At 53.7% G+C, this 17,067-nt stretch overlaps 1 protein-coding gene across 2 annotated transcripts in view; it reads left to right on the top strand.

Annotated features, from left to right (window-relative positions):
• Nucleotides 1-4,517: 4,517 nt before the first annotated feature.
• The window catches only part of WT1 (WT1 transcription factor), a 41,276-nt gene continuing 28,726 nt past the window's right edge, over nt 4,518-17,067 (top strand). For both annotated transcript variants that reach the window (XM_037840588.1, XM_037840589.1), the window contains exons 1-3: nt 4,518-5,090; nt 10,660-10,785; nt 11,287-11,389. In XM_037840588.1, coding sequence (XP_037696516.1) covers nt 4,646-5,090; nt 10,660-10,785; nt 11,287-11,389 — 674 coding nt within the window. In that variant the 5' untranslated portion in view covers nt 4,518-4,645. The remainder of the gene's footprint in view (nt 5,091-10,659; nt 10,786-11,286; nt 11,390-17,067) is intronic.

Here is a 17,067-nt window from a genome sequence, read left to right on the forward strand (position 1 = left end):
GAATTCCAGATGGTGCGCTCAGGACTAGAAGCAACTCTCAGTTCATCAATTTCATGGGCCTACGTATCTGCTCTGGCTACGGCCCGGCCTCCAGCCCCACTGTGGCATTAATGCAGAACAAATTGAGACATATCCTCTATATAATTAGTTCCAGAATTTAAAAAGATTTACGGTATATTAATAGAGGCAGCGCTGCGGGATCCTTTCAATGGGTACTCTGGGAACTCCGGGACCATCTCGCGGTGGCATCAGAATCGACGGGTAACCCTGGCGGCTCCAGGCACCGCGAGCTGGGGAGAAGGGGAGATTTTGCATGGATGCCCGGCAGTGCACTACGGTTCCCGGCCCTCGAAATCGAGTCAGAGAAGAGAGCTCCAATCGTAGATGGCGGATTGGTCACAAAGAGGGAGTTAATTGTCAAACGAATTGAGAAAGCCGGGGACGGGCTATCACAAAAGACCCCACCCTTGTTTTGTTTGTTTTAATTTTAATTTTTTATTTAAATTAAAAAAAAAAAAAAAAAAAAGCTGGGATTTCTACAGTGAAGCACATGGCTGGGAACCACCCTAAGCGCCCGTTCAGCGGCCCGGGGTGGGCAGATGCCTAAGAACTGAAGTTGGTGGGGAGGGGAGCAGCAGAAGTCCGGCTGTTTGTTCTGTGCGTGGAGATCCCGGCGCAAGCCCACGGACTAGGCGCTAATAGAGCTCCTGTTCCTACACGGAGGCGGGCGGTCGAGAGGTCGAGCCACTTCTGATCGCCGTCGGCGGCTGGGAGCCCTGTTCCTTGACAGATCGCAGAGCTTCCGCGTGGTTTATTCAGTTGTCGGTGGCCGCGGGGTGAAGCTCAGAGCGCGGCCCGGGTGCGCGCGCCCGTCCCTGGGGCCGCAGCTGCCCGACTCCGCACTGCGGGGTCAGATGCGGCTGACGGTGCCGGTTTAAAAAACCGGCCTGGGGGGGTTGAGAGTCCTCAATGCCCCTTTCACCCAGCGGCGATTTTTTGATCTTGCAATAATTATGCACCTTCCGGACGGGGATGAGCTTTACCAATGTACCAAAGCGACATGAGTATCGTGCGTCTCTCTCCCTCCCTCCCTCCCTCCTTTCTTCCTTTCTTTACCCCTTAGCCCAGAGAGACGGAGGGATCGTGGCAAATCCCGGAGGGAGACCCGAGTTTCAGCTCGGTTTTTCCATTTAATTGCTAAGTAACCTTGGTATATAATAGTAACAAAAAGTGTAACGTTTCTTAAATTCATAGGCCAAGAACCATCCTCCTATCTAATCCTCAACTCCTATTTAATCCTCACTAGTGCCCCACAATCCCGTCTGAACAGTAAGGGAACTGACGCGTAGAAAAGCTAAGGAACTCGTCTAGTGTTCACAACCCTTGTTTACGTGGCGGAGCTGACTTTTCATTTTCTGGCCATCAATTCCTTGTTCGTAACCACGGCTCTCCACAGTTCGCCTTTCCTCCCCCCCGTCTGGGCCTCCATTTCTTTCTCTTTAGAAAGAGGAGATAAATCTCTAGCTCTGATAATCAGTGATTCAGGCCAGTATTTCCTTTGCGACGGGTTCTGGCGCTGACGATGTGTCCAGGTGGGTGAGAGAAGGGAGCGACCAGTTATCCGCAACCTTCATTTCCCCAGACCTGGGCAGCCTCGAACTGCAGGAGGAGCAGGAGAGCGTCTGCCTTCCGATGCCAGCCGAGGATGCGACCCTCCTCCCGGCAAGGCTATGTGCCTCGCGGCCCAACCCAGGGCGCCGAGGGCAGGGTGGCTGGCGCGTCCTCCTGGTTAACTACTGGGCTCCCGCAGAGAATGTATCCAGGAGAGGGAGGAGAGTGGAGGGAGGGCGCATGGGCCCCTTGGGACAACGGCAGTGTGCGAGTGCCCCGGCGCTGACCCAGGGGCGCCTGGACACCCGTGCCTTAAGGGGGGGAGGGGGTGTTCAGAGGCCTTCTTACCGGTCTCGGGACCCTCTGACAGCTGGGTCTCCCGACGCACACTTCCCTCTCAGCCGGGTCGGTTGGAGGGAACTCCTCCCACCGCTTTGCACTGCGAGATTCAGGCAAGGGGGCACCACGGGGTTGAAATGGGGATGGCACCACTGCTCTTCCCCACCTCAAGACATTTCGGGAAACAAGTGGCGGAGGAGAGAGAGAGAGTCTCAAATTTGTCTGGCTCCCCTTTCCTCCCACCTCCGCATCCACTCCCCCCGGGCAAAATGTTTTTTTTCCCTTTTTTTTTAACGGCAGAGATTAAGGCGCCTTTGCCCTACGTGGTATCCCAAACCACAAAGGCTCACATTCCAGCCAGTCCCTCCAAATATCCTTCTCCAAGACAAAACTTGCAAAAGAGGGCTTAAATAGAAACAATTTCAATCTTCTCGTTTAGAAATGGAAATCCCTGGCTTTTCGGAAAGGGACCCTTTCGCCTGGTAGCGCCTGAGTCCTACGTAAGGAAAACGACTTCGAAGTAGAAATAGCAGGCAGGTGGGGGCTGGGGCGCTCCAGGGCAACTTGCCCACGACGAGTTTTCTTTCCAGGGGCCCTTCTTCACCCAAAAGACCAAACGCACACGTGCCCTCTGCCCAGCCCTCGAGCTCTGCAACAGGTTTAGGGATGGGGCGTGCGGGAGAGCAGTCGCAGCACATGGCGAGTGTAGGGGGAGAAAAAAACTGCCTCGAGAGCCTCTTCATTGCCTTAAAAAAATGCTTCTATGGGGAGACGTGGCAAACTAGCAAAGGGAGGTGCCCACGACCGCGAAGGTGGCTGAGGGAGCAAGCAGAGAACGCATGCTCCCCAACTTTGCCCTCAGGGTCTCCTGAGCCTCTTGAGATCCCAAAAGTAGGGAACTGCCGGCAGCGTGTACGTCCTGAACCAGCACACGCTTGGTGTCCGCAGCCAGAACCCATAGCGACTGCGTTTACTGAGTGCAAATTAATTAAAACTAAAGTTTAAGAAATAGAGAGTAAGTCAAGGCTTTAAAAACGCTCGATGCCTTTGTAAAACTGCATCTATCTTGATTGTTACTTCAGGAAAGCTTGGTTGGAAAGCCGCGGGCCCTAACCCGAGCTAGCCTGGTGCGTGAGACCTGGTGCAACCCGCCGCTTCCCACCCGCTGCGCCTCACAGTCCCAGCTTTAGTCGTTTCTGCCACCTGGCACTGCTGGGCGTTTCCACGCGCCCCTGAAATGCACACCACTCCGGAGTCCCGGCGCTTCTCCTTATCTATGGACCGTTTCTCTTAACTCCGCTAGATCTTCTGGGGGGCAGGGCTCCCAAACAGCTACTATGGGGAGGAAGAAGTAGGAGGTCCTGGCGAGGGAAGCGCTCCCTGACCCACTCCTACAGCCGCCTAACTGGGTAGCGCTTCCTGGCAAATCACTGTGCATCCACTAATGGTACCTCGGTAGTTAAGCAAAGGCAGAGCTTGCGGGAGCGGCGCCAGGATGCTCCAGCTGGAATATACGCAGGCTCTGGCCATTTCCCCAAGGGTATTCTTCCCTCATAGACTAGCCAGTATCTTCCCGATTTCGCCGTGGAAAAATTAAGTACTCCGCATTAAGTGCCGCTGACTCAGATTTTTGGTCGGCAGCAACCTCCCTCCTCTGGGCAGAAACCTCATAAAGTAATCAACTACCACACAATCGAAACACTCCTCATTTATCGCAACAGATGCAACCCCTCGCGGCCACCCAGCCGGGGCATGTTGGCCTCGAATCCTGGGCCTCTGGAATCTACAAGGGGATCAACCCAAACCGCCTCCCCTCCGTGAACCCAAGATTATGGCCACCACATCTCTAGCCGGTCGGCTCTGGAAGCAAGAACCAGAATAATACGCGCAGAGAAAGGTTATCTGTTTTCTGTGCTTTCCCGAAGTTCCCGCCCTAGCCGAGCCTACCTGCCCCTCCCTCCAACCCGCCCTTCAGCTTAACACCCCCATCCCCACCCCTTCGCACTTGGGTGCAAAGAGGACACTAACTCTCACCTGAAGGGACTCACCAGTGCCTCGAGGCGTCCACATTCGCGAAATCTAAGAAGGGGAGGGGTAATGCGCCCCACAGGCTAGCTGAGTGCTTCTGGCGGGTAAAAGAGGAGGGTGTCTTCGAGAGAGACAATCCCTCAGGCCCGCCTCCCACCCCCGCCGCGAGGACAGCCCCCCAAAGGAGCAGCGCGCGCTGCCTGGCCGGGCTTGGGCTGCGGTGTGAATGGAGCGGCCGAGACTCCTGGCTCCTCCTCTCCCGCCGCCGGCCCCTCTTATTTGAGCTTTGGGAAGCTGGGGGCAGCCAGGCAGCTGGGGTAAGGAGTTCAAGGCAGCGCCCATACCCGAGGGCTCTCCGCAACCCGACCGCCTGTCCGCTCCCCCCTTCCCGCCCTCCCTCCCACTCACCCGCCCACCCTTCAGAGCCGCTACGCCAGTCCAGGAGCCGGGGCCCGCCGCCTCCTCGCCGCGATCCAGGACTTCCTCCTGCCGCGGGAGCCGGCTTCCACGTGCGCTCCGCTCGGGGTCCGGGTGTCTTCAGCAGCTGGAGCAGCCAGGGGTCCGGGGCTTGGGCGGCATCTGGGCCAAGTTCGGCGCGGCCGAGCCGAGTACCGAGCATCTTCAGGACCGGAGGAGCCGCGGGGCGTCCGGGACTGAACCGCAGCAAATGGGCTCCGACGTGCGGGACCTGAATGCGTTGCTGCCAGCGGTACCTTCGCTGGGTGGCGGCGGCGGCTGCGCCCTGCCAGTGAGCGGCGCCGCGCAGTGGGCGCCGGTGCTGGACTTTGCGCCCCCCGGTGCCTCGGCTTACAGTTCGTTGGGCGGTCCCGCGCCGCCGCCGGCTCCTCCGCCGCCCCCGCCGCCGCCGCCGCCTCACTCCTTCATCAAACAGGAGCCGACCTGGGGCGGTGCAGAGCCGCACGAGGAGCAGTGCTTGAGCGCCTTCACGGTCCATTTCTCGGGCCAGTTTACCGGCACAGCCGGAGCCTGTCGCTACGGACCCTTCGGTCCTCCTCCACCCAGCCAGGCATCCTCTGGGCAGGCCAGGATGTTCCCCAACGCGCCCTACCTGCCCAGCTGCCTCGAGAGCCAGCCTGCTATTCGCAACCAGGGTAAGCAGCCTGGGAAGCGCCCCCTACACGCGGGGCGGTAGCGCCGGGGCTCTCACCCAGCGCGGGCTCTTCTCTCTCCTGCCTCTTCCTTTCTTGACCCTAGCTTTCACTCGGCTGCCGAGCCAAGGGGTAGGAAGCGTCGGCCGGGGAGAAAAGAGGAGTCTCAGAAAAGGGACCATACCTGGGCATCGGCTCCTGACGCCTTCCACGGCCGGGCAGGGCGGGAATCGGACTGTTCACACGAGCCGGGAGGCCGTCTGGGGCCCCTCAAACTCCGTGAGGTTCCGGGACCGTGAGTGCCCTCGGGAGTGGGAAGGGGAATCGACGCAGTCTCAGGCTCTGCCTTGGGGAGAGATTTCTGCTGCCCAAGAAGAGATTTCTGCTGCCCAAGATACCACCAAATTGTCACTAGGCATTGGGCATTGCAGGCATCTAGACTGTGGATTCCAGGTGGGTCTAGGGCGAAATGAGCAGCCTGGGCTCTCTACGCCGCGCCGAAATGTCCAGGAGCCTTTCTAGCTCTTAATATTGCACACAGTAGGAGCACAAGTATCATGGAGCACAGAAAAAAAAAGTGTGCGTGTAAATGAAAAGGTTGGCAACTAAGTAGTGATTTTCTTGAGTCCACTTATGGTTCCTGTATATGGCAATGTAGAAGCGAATCTGTCCTGGATTCCGACTGAGGCGGGGGGGTGACGGCAGCCTCCTGGGATGGGAGAAACCCGTCTTACCCGATTCTGAGCTATAGGGAGGAGACCGGGTTCTACCCGAAACAGTGGAAAGAGGCCGGAGAATGGGCCTTCCTTTCAGCTCGCCTGGGGGAGCCGCCTTCTCGCTTAGCCGCGGGACTCAGCTGCGGAAAATTTTTGCAAGACCTGGGGGTAGATAAGGACAGGTTTATTTGCGGTCTTCAGTCAAGGTACAAGAGAGACATGGCCGGTTGTTTTCTCTTACACGCTGCGCCCGCACACCTCTCCTTTCTGGGGGCCAGAGCCAAACCAAGGGGTTCCGGAGAGGCAAGCCCCTGTAGTTTGGCATCTAAATTTATTCTAACTGAATTTTTGCTCTGTTGAGACCTTTTAAGTCAATTCGGTTTGACTCGATATCTTAGGAAATGTTTTGCTAACGCAGTGATGGACACTCTTCCTGAAACATAAACTCGCGCGGACCTAGGGACTGAGATTTTTCTGGACGGCCTGTACAGATTGGAACAGAGTCCGTACGGTTTGCAAGAGGTACCGGGGCGCCCAGGAGCGGGAGAAGGACTCGGTGCACCTGGTCCACCCGAGGTCCATGTGAAACCGAAACCGCCCTCCCCTTTTCGCCCAGGGAAGGACCTCAGGCCTATCCAAGGCGTTCCTCCACTCTCGGGCCTTCAGAAATAAAATTAGTGTTTTGTATACAACGGGTTCCTAGCAACTTAGTGGCGACCGCAGAATGCTGGGTGGACCAGAATGCTGGTGGCAGGCTGGTGTTACTTTTGGCGAGTCTCCATGTCTTAGTTTCCCAAACTGTAAGAGGAGGGCTGAGATGAACGACCTGGAGGTCGGTCCAGCCTGAAATTCTATGCAGGAGAAGCGGAAACCCGACTTTTTCTGGGTTTTAGGTTCTAAACACAGACCTTGCAGCCCACCTAAGTATGTCTTGGCCAGATGCAGCGGAACTGGCAGGTGTGTGGCATTGAGTGAATCTGTCTGTGGGTGTGTGCTGATTAGAGAGGCCTAAGAAGTCATTTATGTCCCTGGGACCCAAAACTTACTGTCATTATCTTTGATTTGAGTCCATCTGAGTTCGGTGGAGGTTATGGAACCTGGGCTCAGTCTCTTCTTTGACTCCAGCCTTCTGTAGGGCTGGCTCATCAGGTCCCCAGGATCCCGATAACCCTGCTTGGGATGCCAGGCTGTAGGTGTCACAGCCAGTGGGACACTGCAGGAAAAAAAATCCAGATTCTTGTAGAATAGACAGACCCGGTTGCCACAGAGAAAAAGAGGCTTGGGGGCAAGGAGAGCAGGACAGAAGGTGGACGAACTCCCACTCTCCACCCTGGGGAAAGGCCGGATGGGGAGCCTACCCCAAATGCAGGCAACAGCTTTGAGAGCCGACTCTTGTCCGCGGGCCTTGGTTTTCTCCGGTAATAGAAACATTAAAGGGTTGAGTACGCCCAGCCCTTGCCGTAACTTGCTAGATGGGAGCTGGGGTGGGATGCAAGAAGCGGCGGCAGCCCCAGCATGGGCAACCAGGACGGGTCCTCAAAGTCTCAGAATTCCGGATTTATTCTCTTGACTTCCGGGGTTCCTTCGGCTCCCCCAGGAATGAAGGGCCTGGCCAAACCTCTTGGAGTTGAGCAGTCTGAGCGCGGTTGAGCTTGGGCTGGGAGAGGCAAGGGGGCGTGAGCCCTCTCTGAAAAGCGTGGAAATGGCCATCCACGCACTTAGGCCGAGCCCCAGAGGAGAATAATCGGGGCTTTTTCTGGATCCCTGTCTGGTCATGGCCCCCGGGTCAGGGTAATTGCTGGAGCCTACTAACTCCCTCCCCCCCAAGAAGACTCTATTCTTAAATATTATAGGTGGCATTCTACTATTGCTTCTAAACATTATCTCATTAATATTAACTCAGCAACATTTATTGTCTTCTCTGTGTCTGAATATTAATAAAAACAATTAGTATACCTCAAGAGCCTTTGCAGGAAGCTCACGGCCTGCCAATGGAGGAGCCCCTTATTCTTGGATGAGGAAATTGAGGCTCTGCGAGATTAGGTGTGCAGAGCTGGGACTTCAACCCACACCACTCTAGGTTTTCTATTTCTATCTCCTTTTCCAGGGATCTTGGCTCCACTTTTGAGAGGGACTTCCTCCGCGCACTGGCTGAGCTCCGTGCTCACTGTAGACTGTGTGTGAGTTGGAGGGCAGAAGAGGGGTGAGGACGTGGGCAGCCCCAGACTAAATGAGACGCCTGGGAAAGGGAAAAAAACGATTCCTTGGAGTCAGCCGTTAAGCCCCCAACCCCACTAGCAAGCAGAACCGTAACGCAGGACGATGCCTGGGTATCATGAGCCACCCAGAGTGACGTGGGGAGACCAGCTCGGCCCGAGGGACAGGGGCGCCACCTCGGGTAGTATGGGAGAGGGTATTCCTTTGAGATTTCCCTCGACCCTGTTGCAGCTGCCGAATCATCATTTTCGGCCGTCGTTTCCTTTTCCTTCTGAGCACCTTCTGGCTGTCCAGACTCCCGTCCAGGCTAGAGACTCCTCAGGTCTCCCCCGGGCTCCTCCGCAGCCGTGGGCGGGGGAGGAGGCGCAGAGCGTGTTCTCGCCTCTGCGCGGTCAAGGTTGCGTTCCCCTCCTCGGCCGGGACTAACCGTGGGAAAGGCGCTTCTTTGGCCGCTGGAGCCTGTCTCTCTAAAACCTGGGCAAGGAGCCTTTAAACGTGCTGCTCCTTCTCGCGGACAACGGTCCCTCCCCCGCTACCCCGCCCCCAGCTCTCCGCGCCGGGACGGAGGTACAGCGCGCTGTAATCAGTCCCGCACCCGATAAAGCTTCTAATTTAAAAAAAAAAACAAAAACCTCCGTTCTCTCCGCAGGCGCCGTCACCGTTGCCCCTCCCGGGGGATCTGAGGGAGGGAATTCGAGGCTGGCCCCTGCCCGCCGGGGTCCGCATGTCCTCCGGAAGGGGAGCTTGGGATCCTCTTGGGGCCCTGCAGCATTGGGCCGGAGTTCTGGGGTGCAGAGACGATGGGGAGAGCGCGAGAACTGCAATTCCGGACCCGCAGCCCTCGTGGCACAGGGACTGTTTGCGGAGTCCGCTTCTGAGGACAGCGCGGTAGCCGGGGCCACTGCCTGCTCATCGGATCAGGAATGGAGAAGGGTTTGTCTAGAGACAATTGCTTTGTTGTTCCTATTTCCCTTTCCCTTTATTTGAAAAATGGACCTTGAGAAATTCGGCTTTCACTCTGGGCAGAATTGGGTGCCCGGAGCCAAATTTCGTTTATAAGTTATCCATAGAGCTCAATCAGGGCCAGGCCTCCGCTCGCAAAAGGAAGTCCCTGGAAGAGCCCAATCGTGCTCACAGACGCCTGAGAGCTAACGGGGCGGGGGTTATCTTCGCCCACTTAGCAGGCGAGAAAGGGAGGCCCTTTGGGGCCGTGCAGATTATAAAAGGTTTCAGCGTCTTACGAAGTCGCCAACCTGCGAGGTAGAGCGCGGTGCATGAAATCTGACCTCCCTTGAACGATCCGTGTAATCACGGCCACATTCACGCACCACACTCTGGGCGGTGCCTTCATTGCCCTGGAGTAGGAAGTAGAAGCCCATGCGTGTGTTTCGAAGATGGGGGGTAGCGACCTCCTTCCATCGTTTGGCCTAAGTCTTCGCAGACACTTGATCGTGTCTGGGGCAGGAGAGGGGACCATCTAGTTCCCCTTAGAATTGTGTGGGGATTTGGAACCCAGCCTGTCGTTGGGCTGGGGGAGCTGGAGCTGGCTTGGTGGCAGAGGGGCAGGGAGCTGGTGTGAGCGCCCTGACCGCTCTCCTTAGCCACTTCACCTGGACCTCGGGCCAGAGACTAGCCTGCACTTAGGCAGAGGGGACTTCAGTCTTGGGTTGGGGTCTCAGGACGAATTCCTATTTTATTCCTATTTCCTGAAGCTGGAAATATGTTTTAAGCAACTTGATAATAGGATAGGAGACTATATATCTTTTTAGCCGATCCACTACACTTCTTTCCTACCTTCAGAGAGATGGAGAAGAACACAGGTGATCATGCCCTCGGTTTTTTGGCAGGAAAACTGAGGCAGAGTGCCCGTGCACTGCCATTGGGGGAAAAGGAGGTACAGCGTCGGGCACACTCTGAAAGAAACTGATTTCCCGGCTAGAGGCATGAGGAACGTTGCCCACACAATAGTGGTACTAGTCGGATCCGCTGGGCGCGAGGTGGGAGCTAAAAGGAGGGCGCAGGTCGAGGCCCGCGGGCCCACGTGGAAGCCCTGGCTTTTTCCCTCTCCTGAAGGCCTGGGGTGGTATAGGGTCGCACAGCCCAGACAGATAACATTACTCGGTAATTACTCTCCCCCATTTAAAGCCCAGGCTCTAAGGAATTAATGAAAGTTCGTGCGCGGGTCCCTGATTTACGGCTCAGAGTCAGCGCGAGGTCAGCAGAGCAGATTCATTTCGCTCGCCTGCCCTGCCCCGGCGCGAGAGCCGAGTGTTTGCTTTTAGGGGGTGGGTGGGATATTTTCTCCTCCGAGCGGGCGGCGGGTTTTATACTTAACTTGCCGTGGGTCCCGGGCAGAAGTGGCAGACACCGTGGAAGACATCAGCGAAAATAAACTGGGAAACAGCGGGGAGGTCAGGGTTCGTATTGGGAGAGGGCGGAGAGTCCGTCCCGAGATCACAGTCAGAGGCTTGGGTCCGGCTTCCCGCCGAAAGCCCTGGAGGCTTGTGGGGCCGGGTAACCCGCGGCTGGGAATCCGAATGCGGGGTGCGGCACTCCCCCTTCGGGATTCTGGTCCAGACTTGCCTTTCTGGTTTTCGCGAGAACCCCGCTGACTCTGCTTTTTCCCGCCGCTTCCGCAGGATACAGTACGGTCACCTTCGACGGGACACCCAGCTACGGCCACCACACGCCCTCGCATCACGCGGCGCAGTTCCCCAACCACTCTTTCAAGCACGAGGACCCCATGGGTCAGCAGGGCTCTCTGGGTAAGGGGGAGGTCCCCCTCCCCTTCTTCCACGTTACCCGACCTCCCCAACCCCACTCCACCCCCGCCTGGATTTTCAGCTTATTGCAAATTGGTAACGGAAGAGGAGAACATCTAAAGGGGGTCCTTAGAAATGAGCCCAATTTGACTAAGGTTAAAAGACAAGACGAAGACTCCCCCACTCCGTGCTCCAAGTCCCACAATATGTTAGGGGCAGCGTCACCCAATTTAGTCTCTGAATGCTCAGACCCGAGCCTTCTCCGCGCACCAGAAAAGTGAAAAGCTTTGCTCGTCACGATCTGGACGCACTGGCTTTGCCTGCTCTGGCATCCAGGCCCCATTGCTCCAGCCCAGCCTCGGGATCCAAGTCCATGATGTTGACTTCCCCTACTTCAGTCCCGCCTCCCCCCCCACCAATGCCCTCTAACCCCGGTGCCCCGCGGTTTCGCACCCTGGGGCCCTTCAGGCGTGCTCACTCTGCGCTCCTTGGCTCTCTCTGCAGGCGAGCAGCAGTACTCCGTGCCGCCCCCCGTCTATGGCTGCCACACCCCCACCGACAGCTGTACAGGCAGCCAGGCCCTGCTGCTGAGGACGCCCTACAGCAGGTAGGAAAATGCTCGGCACTGTGTGGAAGTCCCGGGGACCCGGGAGTGACGCGCGAGCAGGCGGCCGCGGGAACGTCCGACGAGGGGCAGCCGGAACTGCGGTCCCACAGGGCCCTGGAGGCATAGGGCCCCTCTGGCTCACAGGTTATTTACAAGTAAATTAAAACAGATAATCTCTCGGTCCCGATTTAAAATAAGTTGGTTTCCAAGTGTCCTAATCGTTTTCACTTTGAATAAATGAGGGCGTTTACTGTTTGGAGTTGAAGACAGAGCAGTGCTTTGAGACATTTACGAAACATTTTTTAGGAGGTTTAAAAAAATAATTTAGCTTCCGCGGAATCAAATATTAAACACGGAACCCCTTCCCAGCCCTCTCATTCTTCTCACTCTTTAAACCCCTCCTCGCCCACTGACCACGCCGGCCATACTTCCTCTGGGACTACTTCGACGGCGCGTACTTTCCGGCCATAGCCTTTTTTCCCCGCTCTTGTCGCCGAGAGTCCTCCGCAGTGCTTTGCGGGCGCCGTTCCCAGGGTCCCTGCTCTGAGCTGTGCAGGACCAGGGACGGTGTGCGGGACGGTGGCCAGGTCGCTCGCTGCAGTGCCCTGCGGAGACTGCTCCAGCCTATGCGCATCCTTCTTCCTGTTCGTCGGAGGCGGAAAACCAGCTTCTTTTCCCTTCTTGTTTTTTCCGCGTCGCTTCTTCCTTCTCTCGGCTCTTGATGCCTCCTCCACCTTCTCTCCCCCAAATTTATTCTTCAACTTTTGGTGAACTTGGCCGGCGTCCCGAGCCTCTGATAGTGTTGCCTAGTAACTGTGGTGCACACACCGGCCCGCGCCGGCGGGAAGGTGGGGCGGGGGGAGGGAAGTGGCCGCGCGCGAACTTTGCCGCCCCTCGATTGGGCGCGCACTGCCTCATTGCCCCCCACCCCCACCCCGGGGGTGCTGGGGGGTCCTGAAACTGACCGCCCCCAAACCCATTCCCATCCCCCTGCCCCTCCGCACGGGGACCCGGGGCTGACGTCAAGGGAAGGAGGCAGTGAGGTAATGAAGGAAGGAAAAGCGCCTGCCTCGGGAGATTGGGGGGCGGAATGGCTGCGCCTGGGGGACCTCCTGTCCCTCAGGTGGAGGAAGGGCGGGATCCTTCACTCTAGAGTTCACTGGGGCCCATCCCAGTGTCTCGACTGGGTTTATGGGATTGAGCCTGGGAGTGATCTGATTCTCCCATCCAGGCGCTCTGCTTTCCGGAAGCCCCTAGAGAGGTACAGGGCCGCATCCCTTCTGCGCGAACTTTAGAAACCTTTCCATCTGGTCTGAAAATCCAGCAGATCTAATCGGATCTCGAATTTGGGGTTACCTTTTTTATGGAGGGAGGGGGCAAAAAAATGCACGCAGGTTACACAAGATGGAGTTGGTCACACCTTGCTCTCTTTTCCTTCCCCAACTAGAATGCAGTTTCGTTCTGTAGCACCGTAGGTCTGGCGTTGTGCCCCAAGCTCGCCAGGTCTGTGGCTCCCCTCAGTAGGGCAAGTTACTGGAATGGCTGCAGGACTCGGGAGACTTTCTCTGCTCCGAAACGCCCTCCCCCAGCAAAACTGGTAGTCGAGCCATTGACATCCCTCTTGAGCAGCTGCACCCGACCGTCGCCAGGTGTCCAGTGCTGTCATTCTAGCTGCGATGGGGGTTGCATTTGGAACGGTTCCGGTGGAATGGCGTTGGCCCTCCCCTCTCCCCTTCGCTTTTGGTGGACTGAGCTGAGGTCTCACCCCAGGCAGAGACGAAGACCTTGATGTGAAATTTGATGTTGCTGAAACACAGGGAGGAGCCGGGTTTAGTTGCTGGGGCTGGAATACCACCTTGGGAGCAGGGGCATTGATGGGCTAGTACAGAGGTGGCTGCACACTTTCCTTATTCCTCTCTCTCCCAAGTCTAGACCCACCCTGTGAGACACTGTGAAGGGGTCTATCAGAGTAGCTGAGCAGCCTAGAGAGAAAAGGAGTCTGGGATAAAGAGATGACAATCAGTGGTTTGATAGTGATACTCCAAACTTCCTTGAGTTCCAGTAGTGGATTTTGACTAAGGGCCAAATTTGTAAGTTGCTACGAAAGTAGGAAAATTCACTCCGATTGTATTTTATACATAAAAACCTCACGTTTTCTAATTCAGCTTCTAACTGATCATTGTATAAAGCAATTTTGTCAGATGCATCTTTCAGAGTTATTTTTTATCCTTTCATTCCTGCTGTGTACTTCTGGAACTTTCTTTGGCCCTATCGTTTTTACACGAATGGCATTAAAATATCATTTTCACTGGTTACAGCAAATTTCCCAAGTAGTAATGTCTCTTGGAAAAGAACTTGTGATCCCTGTAGGAAAGAAGTTTGCTCCCTTGACTTTTAATACTCTCCTTTGAAGTTCCATGCTTCCTACATTCACAACATTTCTAATGGCTTTTCAAAAATTATATACCTCACCTGCAATAAGATAATAGGCAGGTGTAGATGTTTTATAATTGGGACTGTGCATCAGCATTACTATAGGTATATCATTTCCTTTTCCCTTACTTCTGAAAAAGCTTGAAAAAGATGTTTAAATGCCTTCAAATGTAATGTCTGAAAAAGCGTAGAAAATAGGATGAAACTTTAATTCTTTAATGGCCTAATCTTTGGGTTTTGGGTATTTGGTTGTCCTTCTACTAATCCCTGACTCCGGTCCCTTTTCTGTTTAAAATTGGGACCTGCTGAGAAAGGTTTGTTTGCATTTTGTTTGTCTCCTTGCATTTGCCTCCCTGAGGCAGCCTGCCCAGCATTTTCTCCTCCCTTCTTTCTCCCCCGCCTCCCGCCCCCCAAGTCCTCTCTCCTTCCAATCTTGGGATCTAGTCTTCGTTCCCAGCCTGAAATAAAGGTAATGGTCATATACTGACATTAAATAAGCAGTGCACGGTGTGAGTTTGCTTTGAGGAAATTCTCAAAATTCCAATTCTCTCCTTGTTCCCTGCACAGTTATCCCCCTCCCCCTCAGGTAACAGATCTGAAGAGTTCCAGCTGCACACATTTGTGTGTGGATGTGAACAGCAATGAATAGAAGATGCTCCCAGTCAGTTTATGGGAAATGACAGGAGGTGGTTTTTCCCGTCCTCCCTGCACCCTCCCACATTGAAGGTGGGCAGAATTGTGCCAAAGGTCACTAAAGATTCTGAAACCGGTTGTTGGCCCTTATGGAACTCAGCAGTCATAGCTGGATAAAAGCATGAATCCCATATAATATAACTTAAGATTTATTGGCGCTATGTGCAGCTGGACATAGTGTTAAGTGCTTTACTCTTGTATCATTTCATTTAATCCTTCTGACTACTCAATTAGGTATGTACTGTACTATAATATAATCTCTTCTAACAGGGAAACAAGTTCAGAGACTCGAAGTAACTTGCCCAGGGTCACACAGGAAGTGAGAATCAGAGCCAGGATTTGATCCTTGGTCTCTGACTTCAAAGTCCACCTGTGCTCTAAAACCTGAGGGATTCCAGTTCCCCACCTGGATTATTCCCTGTATATAGTCCGTGCTAGTACTTTTGCTGATAAGTAATAAGAACAACTGCTTAGATAGACTTACTACATGACAGGCTCCATTCTAAGCACTTTGCAAATATTGACTTATTTAATCCCCATAGCGACTCTTTGAGGTAAGCAATAGTATTTTCACCCCATTTACAGAGAAGGAAGCTGAGACACTGAGAAGTTAAATTGCCTAGTGTGATGGAGGAAGTGGCATACTTGGTATTCAAACCCAAGTAGTGACATTCTAAAATCCATCCTCTTACCCACTGCACTCTGTTGTCTCTTGCAATGGATTGTGTCATTCTTTTTCCAAAGGTAGCATCTGTGCTAGGTCTCACTAGAGGGAGGGCTTTATTTTCCCCAGTTGTGAAATAAGTCACATTATCCATTAGTTTTACCCATAGCTTTTAATAGAAAGAGCTTGGTGATTTGGGGATATTTACACTGGAGGATATTTTCACTTGAGCTTAACTCACGAAGCAACTGTCTGTCTTTCAAACTCCAGACTCCTCCAGCTTCACCTTTACCACTCAGTGTGAACTATTGGGGTGAAGTTGAGTCCATGCACCTACAGAATCCCAGGGCAGAGACTGTTCTCCCCTTCCATCCAGACCCAGGAGCTGAACCAACTGCTTTCAGGGCTGCCCTGGTTTGTGCTTGCTCAAAGGCAAGGTCGGGGAGGGATAGACAGCACGCTCGCCTGTGGGGCAGGGGGTAGCGAAGTCAGAGCTCACTAAACACCTTCTACCCACATTCTACCTAGCAAAATCAGCTAGCTGGGCCTTCCCTTCTTTCTTCCCTTAAACTCTCTTCCACAAGTCCCTCTGCCTCTTCTGCTTACTGACGTCCTTCAAGCCCCTAATCCCAGACTGTGTCCATTTCGTGGGTGCAGCTACTTTGAAAAGGAGCGCTTTGTACTGTTTTTGAAAATATTCCCATGCACATTGATGTTTTTAGACATTCTATTCTTTTCCCTCTGGTTTTTGCATTTTTATTAGTATTTTGCATGTCCTTCTTTCATAACTGTGTTACCAGTTCAAATGTGGATATTTCCTACTGTCTATACTCCTTTTATTTAGTGGGTAAAACTACTCCAACCCTAGAAGCAGCAGTTGCTGGTTTGAATATTTCTAATTGAATGATGATAATTCACAAATCGTGGAGTTGACAGTGGAACCTGTTGCCGGTAGATTCTTTTGTGGGGGAAGTTGAGATGTGAGGGAAACCTCCTTACCAGCCATAGAGTTTGTGGGAAATCTTGGGATCCTCAAGTCAGTGGGAAATGCACGATCCATAATTTAATTTAGCCTTCCATGTAGATATAAATCAGATGACTGTTCATGCCCAAGGAAATAAAATCATAATTAATAATTGCTCTTTTTACTTGGGTATCACACTTCACATGGTATTTTCATTTAGTAAGATGCTAACATTTGTTTCTTACATAATTAGATATGAAGGCAGAAGGTCTGAAATGGTTTCCAGGGTGGTGGGCAGTGTCATCAAAGCTTTAGTCTTGAATTGGACCCATCTCCAGGGAAGGGAAAAAATCAAGTTTCAAATACTCCTGTAACTTTTGTGCTGACTAAGTGTTTATTAATAGAAGTTGAATCCCCAACGGGCTTTTCTTTTGGTTAGCTGGTGAGCTTGAGGGAAATTACAATACCAAGAGAGTGATTGTAAAATAATTATTCACCATGGCCTGCTGGACAGAAATTTCTCAGCAGGCAGCCTTCGAGGCGCCTTGGAGGGAAGGACACAGGAAAAGGGCTGTGTGGAAGTCTGGCTGCAGCCTCTGTGTTTGCCTGGATTATCAGGTAGAGGGAAACCCATTTCGGCCCCTCTGCTGATGCGGGGCAAAGCTATTACAGCAAAAGCTGGAGGCATCATGATTTCTGATCACAGATGCCAGTTTTCTCTGCTTTTTTCTTGTTTGGCTTTTATTTTTGGATCCCATGGGGAACCTCTTTATTTCTACCAAGACGCTCCTCTACCAGCCAGCCATCTGGCAGAGGTTACCCAAATTTCAACCAGTTTCGATGGCTCCATTCCAGTGGCGACATGAACTTTTCTACCTTGTTCTGCTGAACATAGTAAACACACTTAAAGATGAAAATGTACTT

The sequence above is a fragment of the Choloepus didactylus genome, chromosome 6 (assembly GCF_015220235.1).
Source record: "Choloepus didactylus isolate mChoDid1 chromosome 6, mChoDid1.pri, whole genome shotgun sequence".
NCBI lineage: Eukaryota > Metazoa > Chordata > Mammalia > Pilosa > Megalonychidae > Choloepus > Choloepus didactylus.